Genomic DNA, 20,882 nt, shown 5'->3' with positions numbered 1-20,882 from the left:
ATAATAATATACATATATGTATATTATTATTTAAGAAACATTTTTGCAATATATAACACATTTATATATACATACATATATATATATATATATATATGTGTATAAAATATATATATATGTATACATATGTATAGATTAAGATAAAGGAAAAATATAAAGTAACATTATAAAGATGTTTGCGCAATGATTTTCGACGATTTAATTTTTAATGATTTAAGGAATTTAAATAATTAAACATTTTGTTTATATGATACGTGTAGCAAATCTAATCATTAAGTTTTAGTACAAGAAGATAATTGATTTTATCATTTAATTAGAAATCGTAAATAAAAGTCAAAATTTTTGAATATAGAACTGTTAAAAGATTTTGAGGAGCAAATGTCACATTGATTATTTACAATTGTTATATAATAAACAAAATTGTCTCTAAAATTTTAATGATAAATTACACAAATTGCTAATGCAATGATAGTTATTGGTGTATTAATTTAAAAAAAAAATTAAATAGAGAATTTTTCGCTACATATTTATTTATCAATATGATCACCATTATAATTACTTTAATATTATCGATCTTCTAAATTCTTATGCTACAGACGATGTATTATTTGTCTATGCATTACTATTTTTAAATTGGGATTCTTAAAAATATAAAAATATATGTATATATTATAAAAGCTATTTTACAACATATATATATATATATATAATATATATATATATGTGTGTGTTTTAAAATAGCCTTTGGGAATTATATTATGTGTGTAATCCTGTGTGTAATAAGATAATAAGTTTAAGAATCGTAGGGAAGAAATTACACATATGTAAATTACAAAAAAAATAACATAATTGCAATACGAAAATTGAAAGTTATTAAATTTTCTTACATTTGAGATTTTTCATACTGATAGTAGGCCACTTATCTTTTAAATGGTGAAGATAATGGTGTATGTTAATTACACATTATTAATTAATATTATGCTGTTGAAAACTAACAACAGATAACGTTACATCACATTTTTGAAGGATTTCTATTCATTCAAATAATATATTTTATTTATTATGGAAATAAATTATTCATCGCGCGTAAAAAGAATATATTACTTAATTGTACAAAAGCATTGCTAATTATCCCTCTTTGCATTTTTAGTGTTAAAACCGAACACGCGTGCGGACCGATTCGCAAGGGATAAAAAAAAAGTATAAGTTCTTGTTTGACGCGTATATCATTAACACTATACATAAAATTGTAATTATTGAATTTTAATCTTTATCGTGTAATGGAATATCATTACGTTTATGACGTATGACGTTCGAATATGCGCCGATGTAATCGGCATTATACTGTTTACTATGAAAAATAAGATAAATGCATATTTATTATAGATTCAGGTAAAAGAATATTAATTGTCAAATTGAATTTTTTAATGTGATCTCACGGCGTGTTGTTTGTGGTATCAGTTAGAGTTAATTGCGACCGAGACGTCACCTCTTTGTTTTCGAGGTCAAGAAACTCCGTCGAAGCGTCTGAAATGATAATACCGCATTGTTATTTGTAATGTAAATCGGAATGCGATAATCAAGACGCTTAAGAATTGCGAGAGGTAGACTCTTTTGTAGGAGTTCACTTTTAACCATAAAAAAAAAATGTTTTGATTGATCGATGAATACTGTCTTTTACCGGCGTGTAGCTTCTTCTCTTCTTTTTCAGTCCAAAAAACGCTTCTACGATTTTTCCATTGACAAAGCGCCGTCATTGCTCCCGGATCGGCGGCTCCGCACTGGTGTATAAGATGAACGTATTGATCGATGATTTCTTGTCCTATTAAAAGGACGGAGGCGTTTTAAATGCGTCGCATGCATAGTTTGCATCAGAAGAAGCGTATAACTCGCCTTTCGAGACTCCGGCGAGGGCACGCGCTTTATCAGCGTCGTTGCACAAACCGAGTTCGCTATACAGCTTGAAGGACTTTTCCAAGTGAAGGGTCGCAATATCTGGCCTCCTCTAAAAAAAAAAAATAACTTGTATTCATATTGTTGTTTATTCCAAAGAAATAGTTCATTAGCGCCATGAGTATGTCGATCAGATATCGTTCAGCGCGTTTGTACATTATATATATTTAAGTTAGATATATCTTGTACAATGTAAGAGTCCAAGGAAATGTAATAATTTCTCAGATCTTCATCGATAATCTTGTAATTTTTATTCTTTTTACGATCGCGAATGTAACGAGTCCGTACCTTGCTTAAAAAATGCTCGCCGGTGCAGAAGTGTGCCTGTGCGAGTTTTCTCGTGAGTCCGCACTCGGTTGCATTTACCATGAATAGGCGAAGGTGCTTCTCCGTGTTCACGTCGTCGTTCATTTCCTGCAAACGTGAATCGCCCTTCGTAAGAACCGCGTTAAAAATTGACGTTCTCTTTCGAGAGCAAGATCGCACGATAAGTGTGCAATGATAAAGATCGGGATGGGAGATTCGAAATTGTCTTTTATATTTTCCTTGCCACGTGCTGTTCGACCTTCTACCTTGACACGCGAAGAGTAGTATAAGTTATACACGTAACTTGTACACAAGTGCCATCGCCATGTGCGCGTTGCAGATCCCCTCCGGGTCCGAGATCCTCTTGGTCATCGCCAGGAACTTGGAGAAGTTCTGGAAGGCGAGTTTCACGTCGCCCGACCGTAAGTGACTCATCCCCAGCTCGTACAAAACGTTCGCCATGTGTTCGTAATGTCCAGCTGCGAATGCGAGGACGATTGATGACATCGTGGGATTGTTTTATTTTTATTATTTCGAGAAAGTGCTACGAGTTTCACCGAGAGACGTGCCGACGCGTGCTGAAGACTGAATTCGCGCGATCTTCGAGATAACGAACTCAAATAGTGAGGTAAGATTTCAACAAGATCATAATACTCAAAACGATGTAACGATGTAAATATTTTACTATTCTTTATCTGGTATTTTCTTCGTCTTTTTTTTTTAATAAAAAAAAGATGAAAAAAATCTCACAGTCCGTTGCTCGTGCGAGAGCTTCGGTGTACGCTGTCACGGCGACGTCCGGTCGCTCGGGGCCGACCTGTTGCGCGTACATCAGCAGTGCTTTGTACAGAAGCACGTTGCATTCACGAAAGATAGTCTCCTCTTGTCGACCGGTCATCTTCGACGCGTTCCACGGTTTCTTCTGGGACGCTTCACGCGCGATCTCCAAGTGATACAACGATTCCGCCGTGTCCTGTACTGATTATTGCACCGCGCGAACGTGATTGCATTAACATTGTTAATTCATGTTATTTATATTATAATTTATAATTTATAATTGATTTTGCAAGTTTATAATTGATTTTACATGTCTGATAAATATTTCATTAATGAAATAGCTGCGTATTGAACCCGATATAATTATGCAAAGAGAAGAAACTAAAACGGTCGCTTAGGTCGCAAAAAGTCTAGACTTGCTGGGTTCGCAAACTTGCGTTTGCCTTAATTTGCCTTAATTTGCATGTATAATGTGCCTCGCTAACTTCGCTCGAACAGAAATCGGCCGTACAGGTAACGTGCGAGGGTGCTGCTCGCCTGCCGGCCGTCATCCTCGACTAATTCAGCCTTCTCCAGAGCGCTACGGTAGAGCCGTTCCGCCACCCACCACCACTCCCAAGTCATCGCTTGAAAGAACAACGCCATGCTCAGAAATCCCGCGACCATGGAAAAGTTGTCTTCTACATTCAGAAAATTTTTTTACTTTTAACCGTGACACTTGCTCTCGTACTTTATACATCGTACCTACTTCCGTCTAAATGACAAAGTTCGACGGTAAAAATTATGCGCGAACGATTGTCGCATACGGACTCGATTGCTATTCGACGGGGAACAATTGTTTTCGCTCTAGCGAATAATAAACGTGACGTTTAGAGATTCTATTTAAAAATCTTATTAAAGATTTCGATTTTGCACCGATATTTTTGGCTTGCTCGACGGCGATCAAACCATCCCTCAGGCGCAATATCGCGTCCCTGCGGTCCTTTAAGCGCGGCTTCTTCCACGTTAAGGTGCCAGGACCAGCCTCCCTACGAGTCTCCTCGTCGAGCTCAAATAATTCTCTCAAATAACGAACCGATTCCTCGTAATTGCTTTCCTCGAGCTGGTGAATGATCGCTTCGTGAAATGGCAAATGAAATCTATTCGGATTCAAATCGATATCAATCAATTAGAAACGGATTTGATGGCACATTTATATTTCTTCAAAACAGATAGAATGAAGAAAGAAGGGACAATCGGGACAAGTTATAGATAATGCAACATTGAGCCGCCTCAGTCAAAAAGCGTTACACGTTTGCGATTGAGGGAAAAAAATAGAGGATACTTCTTTTATTTATAAAAAAAAGCAACCTTCTCACTTCTGAAGGTTTTAACATCGGAAGCATCGCCTTCAGCTCGTCCTTAACCTTCTCCATCTCCCCCGATCGGGCTGCCGCGAGAGTCTTGATCGTCGTGCCTTCACTGCCTTCTGCGATCTTGGGATCGATCTCCGATGATCCTCCTTCGCGGGGAAGGTCCTGCCGCACCGGTCTCGCGAGCGCACTTTGTGAGTCGCGCTTTCGCACGCTCGCCGCGAGCCGGCCTCCTCGCGTCTCGCGTGCCTGACGCATCTCGCACGGTCGCGTGATCGGGAACGAGGAAATAGATCGATCGGTTGTCAGATTTCTCGGCGCGGTGAGTTAACACCGCATTTATTGCAAGAGATAAATATCAACGTAAGCGGTAAGCGTGCGTCATACAACGATCACGGACCAGTAATATACACATGTACATGTAACTACACCTTAGAACATATACTACTAGAATGGAAGGAGAATTGTCTACTCTATACCTCCATGTCTTCTTACATCGAATTACATGAAAACATGTCTTCTTACATCATGCTCTATACCATCCGTATACCGAGCTGAAGTTAACATCTGTGCGAGAGAGAGAAAGATATAGGTTCCCCCAATTAACTGTAATACGCATGTGCCATTCAGCCCCCCATTTAGCCACGTTTTTCATTTTTCTTTGAAGAGATTTTCGAAAAATAAAAAATTAGGGCTGAGTGGGGGCTGAATGGCACATGCGTGTAGATTGCAATCAATTGACAATCTATACCTTTCTCTCTCGCACAGATGTTGGCTTCTGTGATGAACGAAGAGACGTTCAGCACTCAATTCTCCTTCCAGTAATATATGTTCTAAGAACTACACGCGGCGGCGTTTGTTGTTACGTGCGCGCGCGCACGAGACGCGACTCCTCGAAAAAGCCACCGCGAGATCCAGACTCGAAATTCGCGGCTCGCCTCGTCCTCCTCCTACCCAATCACCCAACGCAAAAAAAAAAACGAAGGATCGAGGAACGCCGTTTTAGGCGGTGGCGGCGGCCGCCCGCTTCCTCGGCTCCAGCCTGATCTTGAAGCCCTCCGCGCGCTTGAGGATAATGTCGGCCTGGAGCCTGAAGTCGACCTCCTTGATGTCCGACTTGACGTGGAAGTTCCTCATGATCGTGGACAGGATGATCTTCAGCTTGAGCATGGCGTATTTGCGGCCGACGCAGGAACGCGGCCCGGCCGAGAACGGCACGAAGGCGTAGTAGTGCCGATTGGCGGTCTTCTCCGGCAGGAAGTTGTCGGGGTTGAACACATCCGGATTCGGATAGATGTGCGGCTGCCGGTGCATCTTGAAGGTCGTCACTATCACCGTGGCCCCAGCCGGGACCGTGTAGTCTCCCGACGCTGAAAAGGCGATCGCGTTTCAATGATTACAACAAATTACTCGATAAAAAGATTACTAATGACCACTTCGTTATCTCGGAGTTACGTAACGTTTACATGGTATACGATTTATCCGGTGTATACAAATGCAATGTCAATTTTTCAAAGGCCGGTATTTATAGCTCGTTCTCATTTCAAGACCGTCTTAAATTATGTCAATTGAAATGCTAATACAACTTTGTAATTCGTTCACGATAGCTTCAAGACTACACTTATACAAGACGGCTTTTTAAACATAAGACTCGACTATGACCGCCCAAAGTTCGGGGATCTGAAATTTACACAGATATATCCCAGCTTCGAGAACTCACCGAGTTTCAAGTCGGTGTTGATCTTACGCGCGATGATGGGCACGGGCGGGTACATGCGAAGGGTCTCCATGAGGCATCGCTCGAGGTACTTCATCTCCAGCGTGTCCTGGAAGGTCGCGGGCCGGTCGCTGTCGCCGAAGATTTCGTCGAGTTCCTGGATGACTTTTTCCTGAATTTCCGGATGGCAGCCCATCACCGACAGGAAGAAGCTGGACGCAGCCGCGGTCGTGTCGTGTCCCTGCCGAAAATGAATGACAGAACGAACGGTTTGTTAAGAATCGATCCTTTCAACTTGGTCGCACCTCGCGACGCTCACCTCGAACATGATAGTGTCGACCTGTTCCTTGACCTCCTCGTCTGTCAGGACGGTACCGTTCTGACCGGCCTCCATCAACAGATCGAGGAAGGCTTGTCTCTTCTTCTCGCCGACGTCGTTATCGTCCACGTCGAGGTCGTCTTTCAGGCCGGCCGCCTGCCCGAAGGAAAGTCCTTCCACAGAGGTGTTCTAAAAGCAATATATTATATATGACAGCGTGATATATGATCTCATCGCTCGACGCAACTCTTTAGAGATTCTGAATTATTTAATTACTTTAGTATTGGCATTGCCATTTTGCATGGACTCCTCGATAATATTGCGCTTGCCGCTCTTGAACTCCTGCTTCTTACGCGCGATGACCTTCTTCGTGAGCCCGTGAATGATATCCAACAAACGGTTCTGATCTTTCCCGTACTTCGAGAGGTTGAACAACCAGTCTGGTCTGAGCCAGAGCTTCGTGTGGCGCAGATGGAGAATGTCGCACATCCTAAGAGACAATTAAGCAATAATGATATTTATACGGTTTTATACGGTTCAACATGACAATATACGAATGTTCCAAGGAATAAAAATTGCATAAAATTTTTGCTACACGGAAATTCATCGAAATAATTATTATCTTTTATAAATCTAAAATTCTAAAGAAAAAAAAATTCCAAGATCTTATACATGAATTCAAGATAATTTTGTTAAGAAAAAGCCTCTCAAAAATATATGAGAAAATTTTATGATTAAAATGACGCCTAGTTAAAGAAGTAGTATAAATTTAATTAAGACTGTTATATGTGTGTATGTGTGTGTGTGTGTGTGTGTGTGTGATTTGAATTTTATAATTTATTTTACACCTAATTAAAACCTGTTCGAAAAACAACTGCGTAATAAGATTAAAAAGGCTAATTCCTCGATTCTTTATTTTTTTGCCTTGATTTCTAAAACAGGAATGTGGATACTTGCTTCATAACAGCCATGGCATACTCGAAGCCGCTTCGGTCCTGCGTGGACTTGGAGACACCCATGGCGGTCTCGAGGAGGATCTCGACGGTGCACTCGGACATGTAGTCGTGGCAGTCGAATTCCTTGTCGTCCTCCTTACGCATCCGTTCCACCACCGCGCGCGAATTGGCGTTAAAGAGGTCGATAAAACTCTTGAGCACGTTTAAGTGAAACGTCGGCGCGATCAATTTGCGATGGGCGCGCCATTTCGGACCTGCAACACCCGTCATCACCGATTTGTTTGTTTTTTTTTTTTTTTTTTTTTTTGGTGTAACAGAATTCCTAATTTCTCCGAAGAGACTCGCCCTGAGTAAGTTTTCAGCGAATTGTGATCGCAAGACCGATTCGATCACTTTGACTATTGCTGGTAATCGGCGCCATCGAGATTCTTTAAAACATTTGTAATGCAAACTAATAAAATTTTGAATTATGTAAATAGCTATATGATAACGCAAAAAAGGGTACACTATTCAATTAATAATTTTTGTTTTTAATCGTATTTACAATTTTGTTATACGCTTATGAACGAAAATTCTACTATGAACATAATAAAATGTACAAAAATCGCTGGGCAGACAATGCGTCAATTGAGCGCAGCGGAACAAAATCCGAAGAGAGGAAAAGAGTGAAGTATTCGCGGAGATGTATTTAAATGTAAATTTCTACCCCACCTTCGTCATATATCGATGCCCCATAGACTTTCTACCAAGCACGCGGAAGTAGGAAGAAGAATGGGCGGAGAAGGTGCCGGGGAGTGAGAGAAAGAGCAAGATAATGAATTGCAACGCGCGAGAGGAAAGAAAGAGAGCGAGAGAGTGAGAAAGAAAGACAGAAATCGTCGTAATTGTGCAACAAGATCTACGGAAGGAGCGCGATGCGCGCACACGTGCCGGGAACGGAGAACGAAGCCAGGGAGAGAAAGCACCGGCGCGCGTGCAAATTTCCTTCCTGTTCTGCGCCCGACGGATTACTCGCGGACTGATTGCATTTCACTCTCCATCCCTCCCTCCCCCGCGCCGCTCTTTTCTCCGCTCTCCCTAAATGCAAGTGCGTTGTGTGTCGATCGTGCGACAAATGCCACGGCGCGCATAGGCGTCGATCCTTCGACGTCTCTCTCTCTCTGGGCTGCTCCTCGGATGTTCACCGTCCGAGGGTTGCGCCGCGACGCCGCGCCACTCCGTTTTCTCAGAAAATTAATTTTAACTCAAATTTTTCGAAAATATTTCAAGATACATTAATTTTCTCTTATATTCTTAAAAAAAAATTGATTTAATCGATCCACCTCAGTTGAGAGATTAAACAGAGCAAATGAACCGGCAGGCTAAGTGCCGTGTTTAATAGCTTTTTTCGCGTGTTACATCAGAATCTGGAGTCTGAACGTCGCGTATAATTATCGTATCACCGTGCATCACGCGATGCTAATTTTGTTGTTATGCATATTCAACATCTTACATTCATGTCACCCTTTTTTTTTCTCGAATTATATTTATGCAAGAGAAGATATATTAGTTTCGTGACGGGCGTAAAGAGAGACATTTCTCTCCATGTAATCTCTTACTTTATTCGATCTCGATACACTTGCGCTTTCTCTCTCTCTCTCTCTCTCTCTCTCTCTCTTTCTCTGTAGCTGCTTTTTCATTTGACTGAAACATTGCGAAAGTCGATCGCGCGCGTATATAGATCCAGATAGCCGGAGTGCCGCGGTTACAAGTCCCCGAACTCCCCGGCACGATAACAGCTGAATTATATGATATCGTTATATAACCGGCCGTTACCGTAAAACAAACTCGCGCGAAGTGATCTCTAGGAGAGATGGGGAGGGGAAAAAAAAGAAGAGGAAGAAGGAAAGAAAAGAAATGGGTGCTGACGCCTTTGCCGGCGGATGTCGCGACGAGGCGCGCGAATTAACCGGGAGGCGATAGCACGCGTCGTTACGTGCACGGCTGCACACGCTGTTACGCCTCGGCGAGAGAGTTTCGTCAACGAGAAAAAGGACCTTCTCTAGCGGTATCGAGAAAGTCGGCGATAAAAGTCCGCGCCGTAAGTCCGACTATCGTTACGGCGGACCGCGCGCGCATGCTGCATCTCATTAGGTTTTTGTTCATTCACGACGACGAGAACACGGCTCGAATTCCTATCGAAAGTTCAATACATCGCGGTTCCCCCGATATAAATTTAATTATGTAGTCAAAAATGTAGGTGCATTATATAAATTTCGAATTCAAAAGGCCAGAGAAGTTCGAATAAAAGAGAAATGATGAGAGAAAAAAAAACGACTGAATTTCAATTGCAGATGAATGGTTTGAGTTTAATCTAAAATTACCCGAGAAAGTTACATTTCAACTGCGAAAATTATTAGCGCTTGAAATGGAGCTACACTAAATTTTATCAGGAGAGTTTAAAATCTCATATATACAATATATAATATAAAATATATGTACATATAGATAAATGTATTTCGTTATCTTGCAAAACATATTACAATATATTTCATAATATATATAATGTTATTTTTTAGACACATATATATTTTAAAATTATTGCGCAGAATTTTTTGAATGAGTAAACTGAATGGCATGTATAGGAGATAACGTTTTTCGAACGTAACGTTCAAGCGCGAAAAATAGGAGGAAAAATGTGCGTCAAATATTTGTGCGGAATATTTCCAATATTTTGTCGCATGAAAAAAGTTATTAGCCGATGTTAATTCTTGCGTTTCATGATTACGCGAAGACAGTTTTTCAGAAGCACGTTAACAAGACACAAATGTTGCCTTTCAATTCACCGGTCTTGCGTAAGGTATTATTCACTTTTTTTTTAAATACGTACCTCCCTTCTTTAGACCACCCCGAGGAAAAAAGCTTTGCGAATTAAGTTACTGCGTACTTCCACGTTAAAGTCAATCCATATTTTTCTCTTAATAAAATAACTTTTTTTTTCTACAAAATTATATAACGCTTGTAATGAAAAATTACGGAAACTGTAATTCGCCTTTAATGGAGAAATTGAATCGGTTCCTGACTTTCTGAATTTAATTGCATCGCGCGCACCGTGATAGTTAATGATAGTTTTTTAATGATGATTGCCGACTTGAGGATCGCGCATTCTTATACATAGAACGGAACTCTTTATTTCGCGAGCTTCCGAGATACCCGGTAGCTAGGAATATAGGCTAATACGCACCGGTAGAGATAAGCAGACCGTTTCCGAGCCAAGGCTCGAAGAACCGATACTCCGTGGACTTGTCGATGTAGACGTGGCTCGAGAGGATGATCTCGACGTCGCGCGGGTCCATCAGGAAGATCAGCAATTTCGGCCCGAGCCAGAGCTTGATGATCTGGTCGTACTCGAAGGACGTTCTGTACATGTTACGAAACATGGCTGCAACACATCAGAGAGACACACAGTAGGGGTGCGTGATCGGAAGTTACGTGAACATATGCGTAGTAAGCAGCTGGGTTTTCGCGCGGCGCAAAATCCATTCGAGCGTGGATTATCCAATCCGAGCGTGATAATAGATAGTACGAAAGATACACACAGAAAACACGTAATCGTCAAATTAGCTGAATTCATATTCTCGATGTTATTGCGAAAGTTTGTTAATTGGCGCGATCTGGATTTGCGATATATCTGTTAGACTGCAGCTTTTTACTCACGAGAACTTCCTATACTTGCTGCTCTGGTTCATTGTAGCAAGAATAAGGGAGTCTCTCACAAATTTACTCGCGAGCAAAAATATTAAGTTTGAATTTAACTCGGATTATAGTTTCGAGAAAGATTAATATATTGAGGATCAGAGAATCGATTGATCTGAGATGTTAATTGATTTAAATGATCGGATATGTATTTTATATACGTTTGTCCGTCTTTATACATGGCTTTATGTGTTATCGCTTACTGTCTGAACTTCCTAGCATCTGTAGCGCATTTCCAATCAGCGGTACGCCTTCCGGACCCGGTATTTTTTCCGCCAGCTCGATCATGTGACGGCGTGAAATCCTGAAGTAGACGTAGTACAGAATCAAAGCCGGTACCAAGAGAGACAGGAAAACGGTGGTCGCCGATAGACCAGTAGACGCCGCGGCGGCAACGGATCCAGCTATCATTTCTGGTTCGGTCGCCGACATGATTCCTAAAAAAAAAAAAGAAGGAGCGTTCGATCAAATCGTCTATCTGATCGGCGACTTCGAGCAAGAAATACCGGAATGAGAAAAAATCAGAGACGCGACGGGAACAGGATTGAAGTCGATTAAAAATTATAATCGAGGGATTCCGCCACCTGTTATCTTCTCGCTCGGCAATTCAAGTCCCTTCAATTGTGCACGTTAAAAAAAAGAACGTTTCAAAGATTCTTAGAATAGTTTAGAACACGGATGCTCAATTACTTTCTCCGAACGGCCAGATTTCAAGTTTTGATCATTGCTAATCATGGGTCTAATATCAAACTATTACCTAATAAAAAAACTTGACTAATTAAATTATTGCCTTCTCAGCGTTACCAAAGAAATACGCCACGTGGAGTAGTCTAACTTTCATATTTTGGAATACGGTCGCGAACTGAACGTTCAGCATCCGTGATTTAGAGATATTAAATCGACGAAACAAACTGGTCTGAACGAGATTCGCGTTCTCTCTTCCCTCTAACTGAAATTCGACGACAAACTTTGCACGTTCGAGAAGCGTTCCGGAATTACGGTCCTTCATTTCCCGTGATCGCAATCACGACGAATAACGTCGTTAGATGAATTTTATTATGTTAAGACACTATGATCCTAAATCTTCCGTGGACCAAAAGAAGGCGGTGTGTCCCACTGTACATTATTACACGACAAGAACCAGGATCTTATTTTAGACATCTCTTTAAATCCAATAATCGGCTATTTCGATTTCATCCCTTTTCCGGATTAATCCTCTCCAATCTTCGCCTCTCCTCCAACACCCACCTTATATATATATACTGTTCACGAATACACACGATCGAATCTTTTCGGTGAACCAACACCGAACTAAACCGCTTGCCTAGCTGCAGTCCTTTATAAGCGGTGCACGCGACCACCACCATCGACGCCCGAGTGCTGCGATGCTAAAAAAATAAATCGCCGTCGAATGCCTGAAAATACATCCATACGCACTTTTTCACTGGGTCACCTTGTGACTAGAGCTAATTAAAATACATTTACTTAACAAACAGATATTGCTCAGACTTTATTCCCGTGAACTTTTGAGCACAAAGCATGAAATAAATTAGCCCGCTCAATTTGCATGAAAAAAAATGGCCTTTGTCATTGCCTTTGTCGTTTTATTCGATCAAAAGTTAAAACTAAAAAAAAGAGTAAAATGAAATATTTTTCCACCTCGATCATTTTTATTTATTTTATACCATTGTTCTTCGATCGCGATCTGACACACTTTTCTTTAATAAATTAGAGAAAGAGAAATCGATTTCGTTTAAAGTTTTTTTTAAAACTTTCCTACCAATGGTTTAACAATTAAGATTTTATTGGAGTAACTTTTCCGCTTGAATAAAGAACTAAACATTCTAATTATATCCGTTTTAATTCGCTTTCTTCTCCTACACGTTTGTGTCTTGTATTTATAAACAGCGTTAACTCTTAATTCTTAAACGTTTAGAATGTAATGTATATTCTACACACAAAAGAATATAAAAATTAATAATCAAATATATTTTAACATATTTTTGCATGCAATGTTAGAAATATGGAATTTATACGTTATTTCAGCAAAATATTATATGCATTTAAGACTATATATCCTGCAATTTATATTTCACGGTTTTGTAATTTACATTTATGCGATTTACGAAATCAGAAAAATTTTAAAATAAAAAGCTATTATATATGCCACGTATCTTTACTCACATATTTTAATGTACATTTATATGTGTATATATATTCTAGTTTTTCAAATACTTTTTGTGTTAAATAAATAAATAAATAATAAATAACTTAGATCTCATGGCAAGTTGATAAAATAGATAGTAAGTAATGTTCAAGTTTAAAAATAGATAAACCGTTTTATATTAGACAAAAAAACGTCATGAGATTGAAAATTAAATTATGCTTGATCGGTATTGGTGGATATATCCATAATCATTTAAATTATGTATATATATATATATATATATATATATATATATATATTAATCAATTATATATGTATATTAATATACGTTAAGCTTGGTGTGATGTTATTTATTATTTATTTATTACCAATGTGTTTATTTTAATATCTGGCATTTGTAGCTTTTCCTAATTCTGCAATTTACTTTCTCTTGTATCGTATCATACATTTTTCCTGTTACGTCTTTTCAATCATTATGATTCACACACGGCTGAGACTAAATAAAGTACATACATTTTTCTTGTTACGTTTTTTCAATCATTATGATTCACACACGGCTGGGACTAAATAAAGTACCGCCATTAACTTTTATGTAAATAAACAAATTATAAGTATTTTATGAACCAACTTTTTCTTACTCGTCATATAAATCTATCCTCAATGTCTTTAGTCTTCTCTATTTTAATAATAATGAGCAGACTATATTCAAGATTTAATTTATTCAGTTTCATCTATCGCAATATATAACAATATCGCATTAAAATGGTTAAAATCCTCTCGATAGGTTTAAGAAAGACTAACAAAAAAATTACACATTTAAAAATAAACTATTGCAGACTGTATATGCAAATGTATACGTACACATAATTTTTTCTGCATATTGACTGCTGTCAGATGAGCTGCTTGATGATTAGATGATATAGATATAAAAGAACAAACAGTGATTTCAAATAACATGTTCAGCAGTGGACGAAAAAGAAATCATGTATCGTTATCATATAACTATATATAATTATATAGTGATTCATTTATAATAATTATATAATTATATATCGTTAAAATATAGTTACATGATAACTATAATTATCAATAACAGCTCTTTTTTGTCCACTGCTGAACATGACCTTCTCAATCTACCTAGATCTTGATTAGAGGATTTTAGCCATTTTTCCTGTCACGCTGGCCAGTGCAAGTTGATTAAGAGGATCGATTGTCTTTCAATTGATTTTGCTTAAATGGTATCACAAAACAAGATACTCTCGGTGATTTGCTATTATACCTTTCTGAGAGACAGCGATCGAATAAAATCAGATGTTTTAGTTTTATTGCGGTCGGATTTGAACCCGCGGAGTCCTCGACATGGAAAGCAGACGCACAACTCTTCGTGCCACGATCGCCAATGATAAATTCACGCTGTACCGATTAATATGTACATACCGATATATGTATATTCTTTCAAAGAACACACAGATTGCGAGTCGAAAGGGGAAAGGAGAACAGAGAGATCAATTTCACTTATTTATACATTTACTTTCGATGCTTCATCGCAATCTGTAAATTTGTAAGTGACTTGCGAATAGTTGAATATATATTTTCAAAAGAATACGCATATACCTTAATGGCAGATAGGTATTAATTCACCTCGTGGTTTTTGTCACAATCGACGGATGTCCAGGTCATGACGATGACCCCAGCATGTCACCCCGGTGAGAATATTCTTTCGCTTATTTTTTGCCAGTTGTATTGCGTATGCATAATACATTAGTATTGTAACGTCCAACAAAACTTTTACGAGTTGTGATATAATGTAAGGTGTACACGATTTTTTTTTACGTACATACATAATTGCATTAACTCGTGCGGCATTTTATTCCATTTAGTTTTTCTTTATATCTTGTTTCTATTTTTAAATTAAAAATTTATCTACAGTGCCTACAGTAAATCCTACAAATGCATGCAATGCAAAAAATTGTAAATGTAATTTGTGATGCATTTATGTATCTAAGATTTCTTTTAATGACATCCCAGATAGCACACAGAGCCCAAAAGATGTCATTAGTATATTCAATTTTATGTCATCAATTTTGAGTTCATTTTCAGGCGCAAAAAGAATCCCTTTTAGAAAGAGAATTCTTTTCGCATCTGAAAATGAACTCAGAATTAGTGACATATAACAGTTCTTTTTTCACTCTCTGTGCTATCTGGGATCTTAATGCAACTCAAGCGTGACGCTACGATTTTTTTTAAGGTTTTTATATCAAAGTAGTTATCTTCTTTAATAAATCGATTATAGCTCTACTGCTAATCTTTATAATTCACGTCACATGTATACTATAGTAGTATGTATAGATAAATTTTTAGTACCTGACAGCAGTCTATAATCTATATATGCAAGAGAAATTATACGTACGTATATATACATTTGCATACGGTCTGCAATATTTTATTTTTAAATGTATAATTTTTGTAAGCAAATATATTGTGTTCTTTTAAATAAAATCAATTTTAAAAATCTAGCTGTTTTTGAGAGGGGCCACATTAACATCTCACTTCCTCTTCGATAATCGATCCATTATATGCAGTCGTCACATTTTCAAAAGTAACGTCCTAAGTAATAAATATTTCATAACTTTAACTCCTAAAATTGATTGAACGACACTTTGACGAATATAATTGTTAAATTTTTAATTTAAATATTGATTATTAACAAAGTAAAATGTAAATGGAGAGGATGTAATAACCACCTTCTCTTCTATATATTTTACAATGCATTTCTATATAATCCAGATATTTATTACACAATTTGTTAATTTTCATGAAAAAGATCTATCATGAGTGCTAAAAAATGACTTGTTAATTGTGTCTCAGCATCAACAAGATAATATTAAGACAACGATCTTATAGAAGTGAGTGTGAAAATTTAATCAGTTAAATTATAATATAACAATAATTTTATGACTTTCTATCTTGATATTTCATACATCTATGATATATTCGATTTTTATTTAAATCTATATTTATTGTTGTCATCTGTGTTCAATTATTTATGTAGATCATCCTATCTAAAAAAAGGTATGTTAAATCGATAACTTACATTTCTCAAAATTATTTATTGCCGCTTTTCCGCTTTCGTGATGCTGATTGGTTATCTCACTATGCTTACTTCGTTGAGCGGCTGTCATTACATGTTTTGACAGTCATTATGTGTATTGAGATTAAAATTAATTATTAGTGTATTGTTTCCGACGTTGATAAAAATTTTTCTTTTCCTCTTGGATGGCTTCAAGATTATTTCAGATAAGTTTTATTAAACACATTTTTATTATAAAATTTTAACTGTAGTTCTTGTAGTTCGTTTTTTAGTTCTTCAAGAATTTATCAGAAAAATATTAGTTAAAAATAGAAGTTGGTTATCATGCTTTATCTTAAAAGTTCTCCGTACTTTTGTAATTTTCATCAATTACAGATAAAAACATTCGTTTCTTAAAACGTCGTTATAATTGCTTTCTTGATAAGACAGATAGTAAAGTTGTCTCGTACTTCATACATTTTTTTTTAACGGCTCAATATTTATTTAAAATATTTATTTAAAGTTGTTCAATATTAAATTTTCTTAATTCTTCAATTGCATTACGCAATTATAAATCATCCAACATAATACAGGACTAATTGCATATGTTAATATTAATGTCTATTCTTAACAAAATGTTTAAAAATGTAATACGAGTAAATCGGACAATTATGTATGTAACACACGAAGATGAAGCGACACGTATGTAATATTTTATAAAAGACCACTGAAGGGGACTTGATGTAAAGCCGAAACGATCGTCTGGTAGCATTAATGTAATTTTTTATTTGAATAGAACGCGGATTAGCACAAAGACCTTGCTTGACTCCTGGCCCATTACAATTATTTATTTTAAATTTTAATTCTCGAAACCTGAATATATTGTTCAATTTAAAATAATTTTTGTGATATTTAATTGTAGGCGTGTTATAAGGATTGAAGAAATGAAATATAATTCGTGAGCTAAATATGACTTTTATTCGTGTCCGTCGTGAGACGTCAGATCCTACGGTCGATTTCTCAAAACCGACGAAGTCGACGATCGTTGTCGCAAAAATCTAACGTTGACCAATAACGTTTCGGCACGTCACCGGCTCTTGTCCGTCGATCCGAGTGAAAGAGCAAACAATACATGAAAATATCAATATCACATGCATGTAAATGTCATTAATATCAACAATATAAGCATGACGGAGCCGCACGACCCGTTTAAACGTTCATCTATATTCCAACGGTCTACACTGTATCAAAGGCTTGATATCCTTTTTTTCCCGAAACGGCTGCAGTGAAAAAATCGGGATTTGCGTGATTAATTAGCGACTAAACAGGAGATAATTTCTACGCAAGTCTCATTCGATTGTGCTGATTATTGACTCTTTTCCGCGACGTGAGTGATTCTTTCGCTGCGCTAACTTCGTGAGCAGCTGTCATTACATTGACTGTTGACAGTTGTATGTATTGAGGTTGATGTATAATTATAGTCAATTATAGTAAAAAGTAAATGTGCAATTAAACAGCGCGCGTCTGTAGTGCTAGTAATTATGATAAGAAATACAATCAAAAGAAATAACATGGATATACATAGGATATTCTAGCGTAATTATATATACGCTTACGAAGCATCTGTACAATAATAAATTATAATATAAATGCTTATAATATTTATAATATAAATTGTTCAGATATCCGAACAATAACGTCTACATTCTTCAACTAGCCCCAGGCCCAACGAATCCACTCGATAGTCACGAAAATTTCAGTAGGCACGGTGATTCCATTTACGATAAAACGTCGAATCTCCCGCTGCTTCCGCCAGCAGCGCGAAGGCAAATTGTCGCTGCAAGATGGCAGCACGAGGATCCTTTAGCCGCCGGCCGCGCACCGATTCTGATCTCTCGGTCATCAGTCAGAGTAGTCAGACAGTCACGCAAAGCGACAAGCGTCGTGAGGACGGTGAGAATCGGTGCGCAGTGTCGAATCTTCTTCAGTCGATTTTTACGTACGCGTTCGCGTACGATTTGCGGAGTGGAGAGATTGCAAGGGAAGAAGGAGAGCATGCACCGCGTCGCGACAATTCTCTGACGAACGTGCCAGGGATAATCGCAGGTAATCGCCAATTTCCGTTTTCTTCTCCCCCCGTTTGCGCGACCGATCGCCCGGAGCGACTCGCGTTGCGCCCGGCGATCGAAGAGGTCGACCCTCACGTGACGTCTCGCCACGAAAAGGAGTCACGTGGCAATCGCGGACGATACCGATCTCGGAGATGACGAATGATCGGCCCCGTCCTCCAGCCTCGCGACGTCGGTCCGCCGCGCGGGGGCCACGGCCACGTGATCGCAGCGACCTGAACCGCGCCGCGCCGCGCCGCGTCGCGTCGTGCCGCCGTGAATTGTTTACCGCGCGCCCGCGTGTCGCCATGGTGACAGCTCGCGCTGTCAAATCCGCGAGCACGTGGTGCGACACTCTCGGGCTCCCGGCGCATGTCAGTCGGTTTCGCCGGCGCGAGACTGCGGAAAATACAACTCCGCTGATTGTGAGATTGATTAAATGTAATATTCTTCTTGAGCTTACACGGCAGTGATACACGAATTAAGCCGCGACCGCCGGAATTAATTAACAATTAAATTAATCGGAATTTAAGTGAAACCGCCCTGCGCTGCGACTAACTTAATTGATGACTAACTCATCAGATAACAGTGGCACTGTTATTATCTAACAATAAGGTTTCTTTGAGCAATTTTTAAAGTCGAGTTTTTCATAATGATGAAATATGTCGGCGCGCGATCATTATTTCAATTTTTATAGATTTCCGTTAGATATCTTTAGATTGTAGGATGACATTTTTGAACGCGAGTTATGTATTTACTTTTCGCTTTCTTGGAGGGAGCGATAAGTCCTTTATCTCGTCGCCGCATGCTGATAATTTTGATGATGAGACTCTCTTCCCACGTATCCTTATCTACGTATCGGCGACTTTGAAAGTAATTCCTAAACAGTGTAATGAAACTTCATGTTTAATATTACGATCGTTGAGTCTGTGTCTAGTTTATATTAGTTTCACTACAATCCTTAAATAACAAATTGTTTGAATAAAGTTCCGCCATTCGACTTGCAATTCAGCAAGGACTAAGATTTAATTATTTTCACCTTTGAAACTTCAGTCCCTAAAAGATTCTTAATTTTCAGTTTCTCTAATTTAAAGAATACATGTTTTCATTTAAGAAGAAGTTTTCTTCGAATTGTTCAGAATCTCAAATAGGGAGGGATAATAAATAATAATCCGCAGCTCGCTCGCGAGAAATAATTTCTCAAACGTTATTGCGCGAGGTCTTCGCGCTGCAGACTCGCTTGCTTTGCTCCGTCCCTCTACTCGGTTTCCTCGGCGGCGGTTGCTGCTGCGGCTGCTTCTTCTTCTTCTGCTTCTTCTTCACGACTTTGCTCGGCTTGCCGGAGTCCGACGAGGCGTCGTCCGACGTCGTGCTCTCGCAGAAGGCGTCGCGACGGCACGTGCGCGTCCTCGTCGGCTTCGCGACGCTCGTCGGCTTCGTCCCGACGGCGCCGACGCAGGTGGACGCCACCGCGCCGACGCCGCGGAACTTTCGGCGCGGCTCGAGCTTCCGCTGCGGTCGCTGCGGCTGCTTGGGCGCCGTAGACGCGGCCAGCAGCTTCAACGAGTCCGCCTCGATCGTCAGGAGCGACGTGGCTCTCGTTATTCTCGCGTCCTTGCCCCGGGAATTTAGATTCACCGCCCGCTGCCAGTCGAGCTTCGCGTTCTTCCTCCTGGACGTCTTCTGCCCGTCCGTACGCGCAGTAGCTGCCTTCAATTGGGACGCATTCCGCCGCAACTTTTTCCGCGTCTTCCTCGCGTCTTCCTTGTCCGCGTCATAAGCGAGCGACTGCGCCTTCTTGGACTGCGGTCTGAAAAGAAAAATCCGTCACGAGCGCAAATTTTTTTTTTACGCGTATTTTTCCGGCAAAGGAGAATTTCGAAGGAAATCGACGCACGCGATGTAAAAAAAAATCGTATGCATATCTAACCGCAACGAAGCATGCAAAACACGCATCATATCTTACGAACGCCGTCTGCGCGATAAGTCGAGTATATCGACTCACTTTAGCGTGACCTCGCCGTCCGTGGGATAGTGCGTCAGAGCGTGTCTGGAGACACCCCAGCTCAAAGGTGTCTTAACGAATGCGTCGACAAGACGTTCCGCGTCGTTGCCCTCGGCGGCGGCGGCGGTGCTCGAAACACCCGTCCAAATCTGCCGTCTCAACGACGTCAGCTTGATCTTCACCTCTCGGCTCGTCGGCGATTCCGGCGACGGATTTCTCAGCGTTCTGGCAAACACGAATCGACTGCGTGACTTTACGAATAAAGTAATTTTTCCTTTTTTTTATAATAACGGACTCAGCATCCTGCACTTTTGATACTAGATTCCTGCGAACGGGTAGAAGCAATAAATTCGCGACTAGACCAATAAATTACCAATCAATAACTAGAGCAATAAATGAGCACTTAATTACGGCATA

At 39.3% G+C, this 20,882-nt stretch overlaps 4 protein-coding genes across 5 annotated transcripts in view; 1 reads left to right on the top strand and 3 right to left on the bottom strand.

Annotated features, from left to right (window-relative positions):
* Positions 1-1,438: 1,438 nt before the first annotated feature.
* On the bottom strand, positions 1,439-5,014 carry LOC105451308. The gene is given in 8 exon segments (XM_011691675.1): positions 1,439-1,822; positions 1,894-2,005; positions 2,242-2,738; positions 3,010-3,237; positions 3,522-3,716; positions 3,781-3,790; positions 3,863-4,205; positions 4,327-5,014. Coding segments are annotated over 8 exon segments (2,022 nt in total). The 5' UTR covers positions 4,647-5,014; the 3' UTR covers positions 1,439-1,505.
* A 106-nt stretch (positions 5,015-5,120) lies between these two features.
* On the bottom strand, positions 5,121-12,445 carry LOC105451196 (cytochrome P450 4g15). The gene is made up of 8 exons (XM_011691496.1): positions 12,364-12,445; positions 11,319-11,552; positions 10,604-10,801; positions 7,382-7,634; positions 6,701-6,914; positions 6,425-6,613; positions 6,109-6,346; positions 5,121-5,758 (listed from the first exon to the last, which is right to left on the bottom strand). The coding sequence occupies exons 2-8, from the start codon at positions 11,545-11,547 to the stop codon at positions 5,391-5,393; spliced, it is 1,689 nt and encodes a 562-aa protein (XP_011689798.1). The 5' UTR covers positions 11,548-11,552; positions 12,364-12,445; the 3' UTR covers positions 5,121-5,390.
* A 5,796-nt stretch (positions 12,446-18,241) lies between these two features.
* LOC105451193 (probable glutamine-dependent NAD(+) synthetase) overlaps positions 18,242-20,882 on the top strand; it is a 15,980-nt gene continuing 13,339 nt past the window's right edge. For both annotated transcript variants that reach the window (XM_011691493.1, XM_011691492.1), the window contains exon 1: positions 18,242-18,458. The gene's annotated coding sequence lies outside the window, so the exon portion shown is untranslated. The remainder of the gene's footprint in view (positions 18,459-20,882) is intronic.
* Positions 19,661-20,882, bottom strand: part of LOC105451307 (cytosolic carboxypeptidase 2) — a 7,369-nt gene continuing 6,147 nt past the window's right edge. The window contains exons 14-15 of the mRNA XM_011691674.1: positions 20,466-20,690; positions 19,661-20,270 (exon numbers count right to left, since the gene is read on the bottom strand). Coding sequence (XP_011689976.1) covers positions 19,661-20,270; positions 20,466-20,690 — 835 coding nt within the window. The remainder of the gene's footprint in view (positions 20,271-20,465; positions 20,691-20,882) is intronic.

This window comes from Wasmannia auropunctata, unplaced genomic scaffold (assembly GCF_000956235.1).
Source record: "Wasmannia auropunctata unplaced genomic scaffold, wasmannia.A_1.0 LD336053.1, whole genome shotgun sequence".
Lineage (NCBI taxonomy): Eukaryota > Metazoa > Arthropoda > Insecta > Hymenoptera > Formicidae > Wasmannia > Wasmannia auropunctata.
This window is presented reverse-complemented; position numbering and strand designations above follow the sequence as displayed.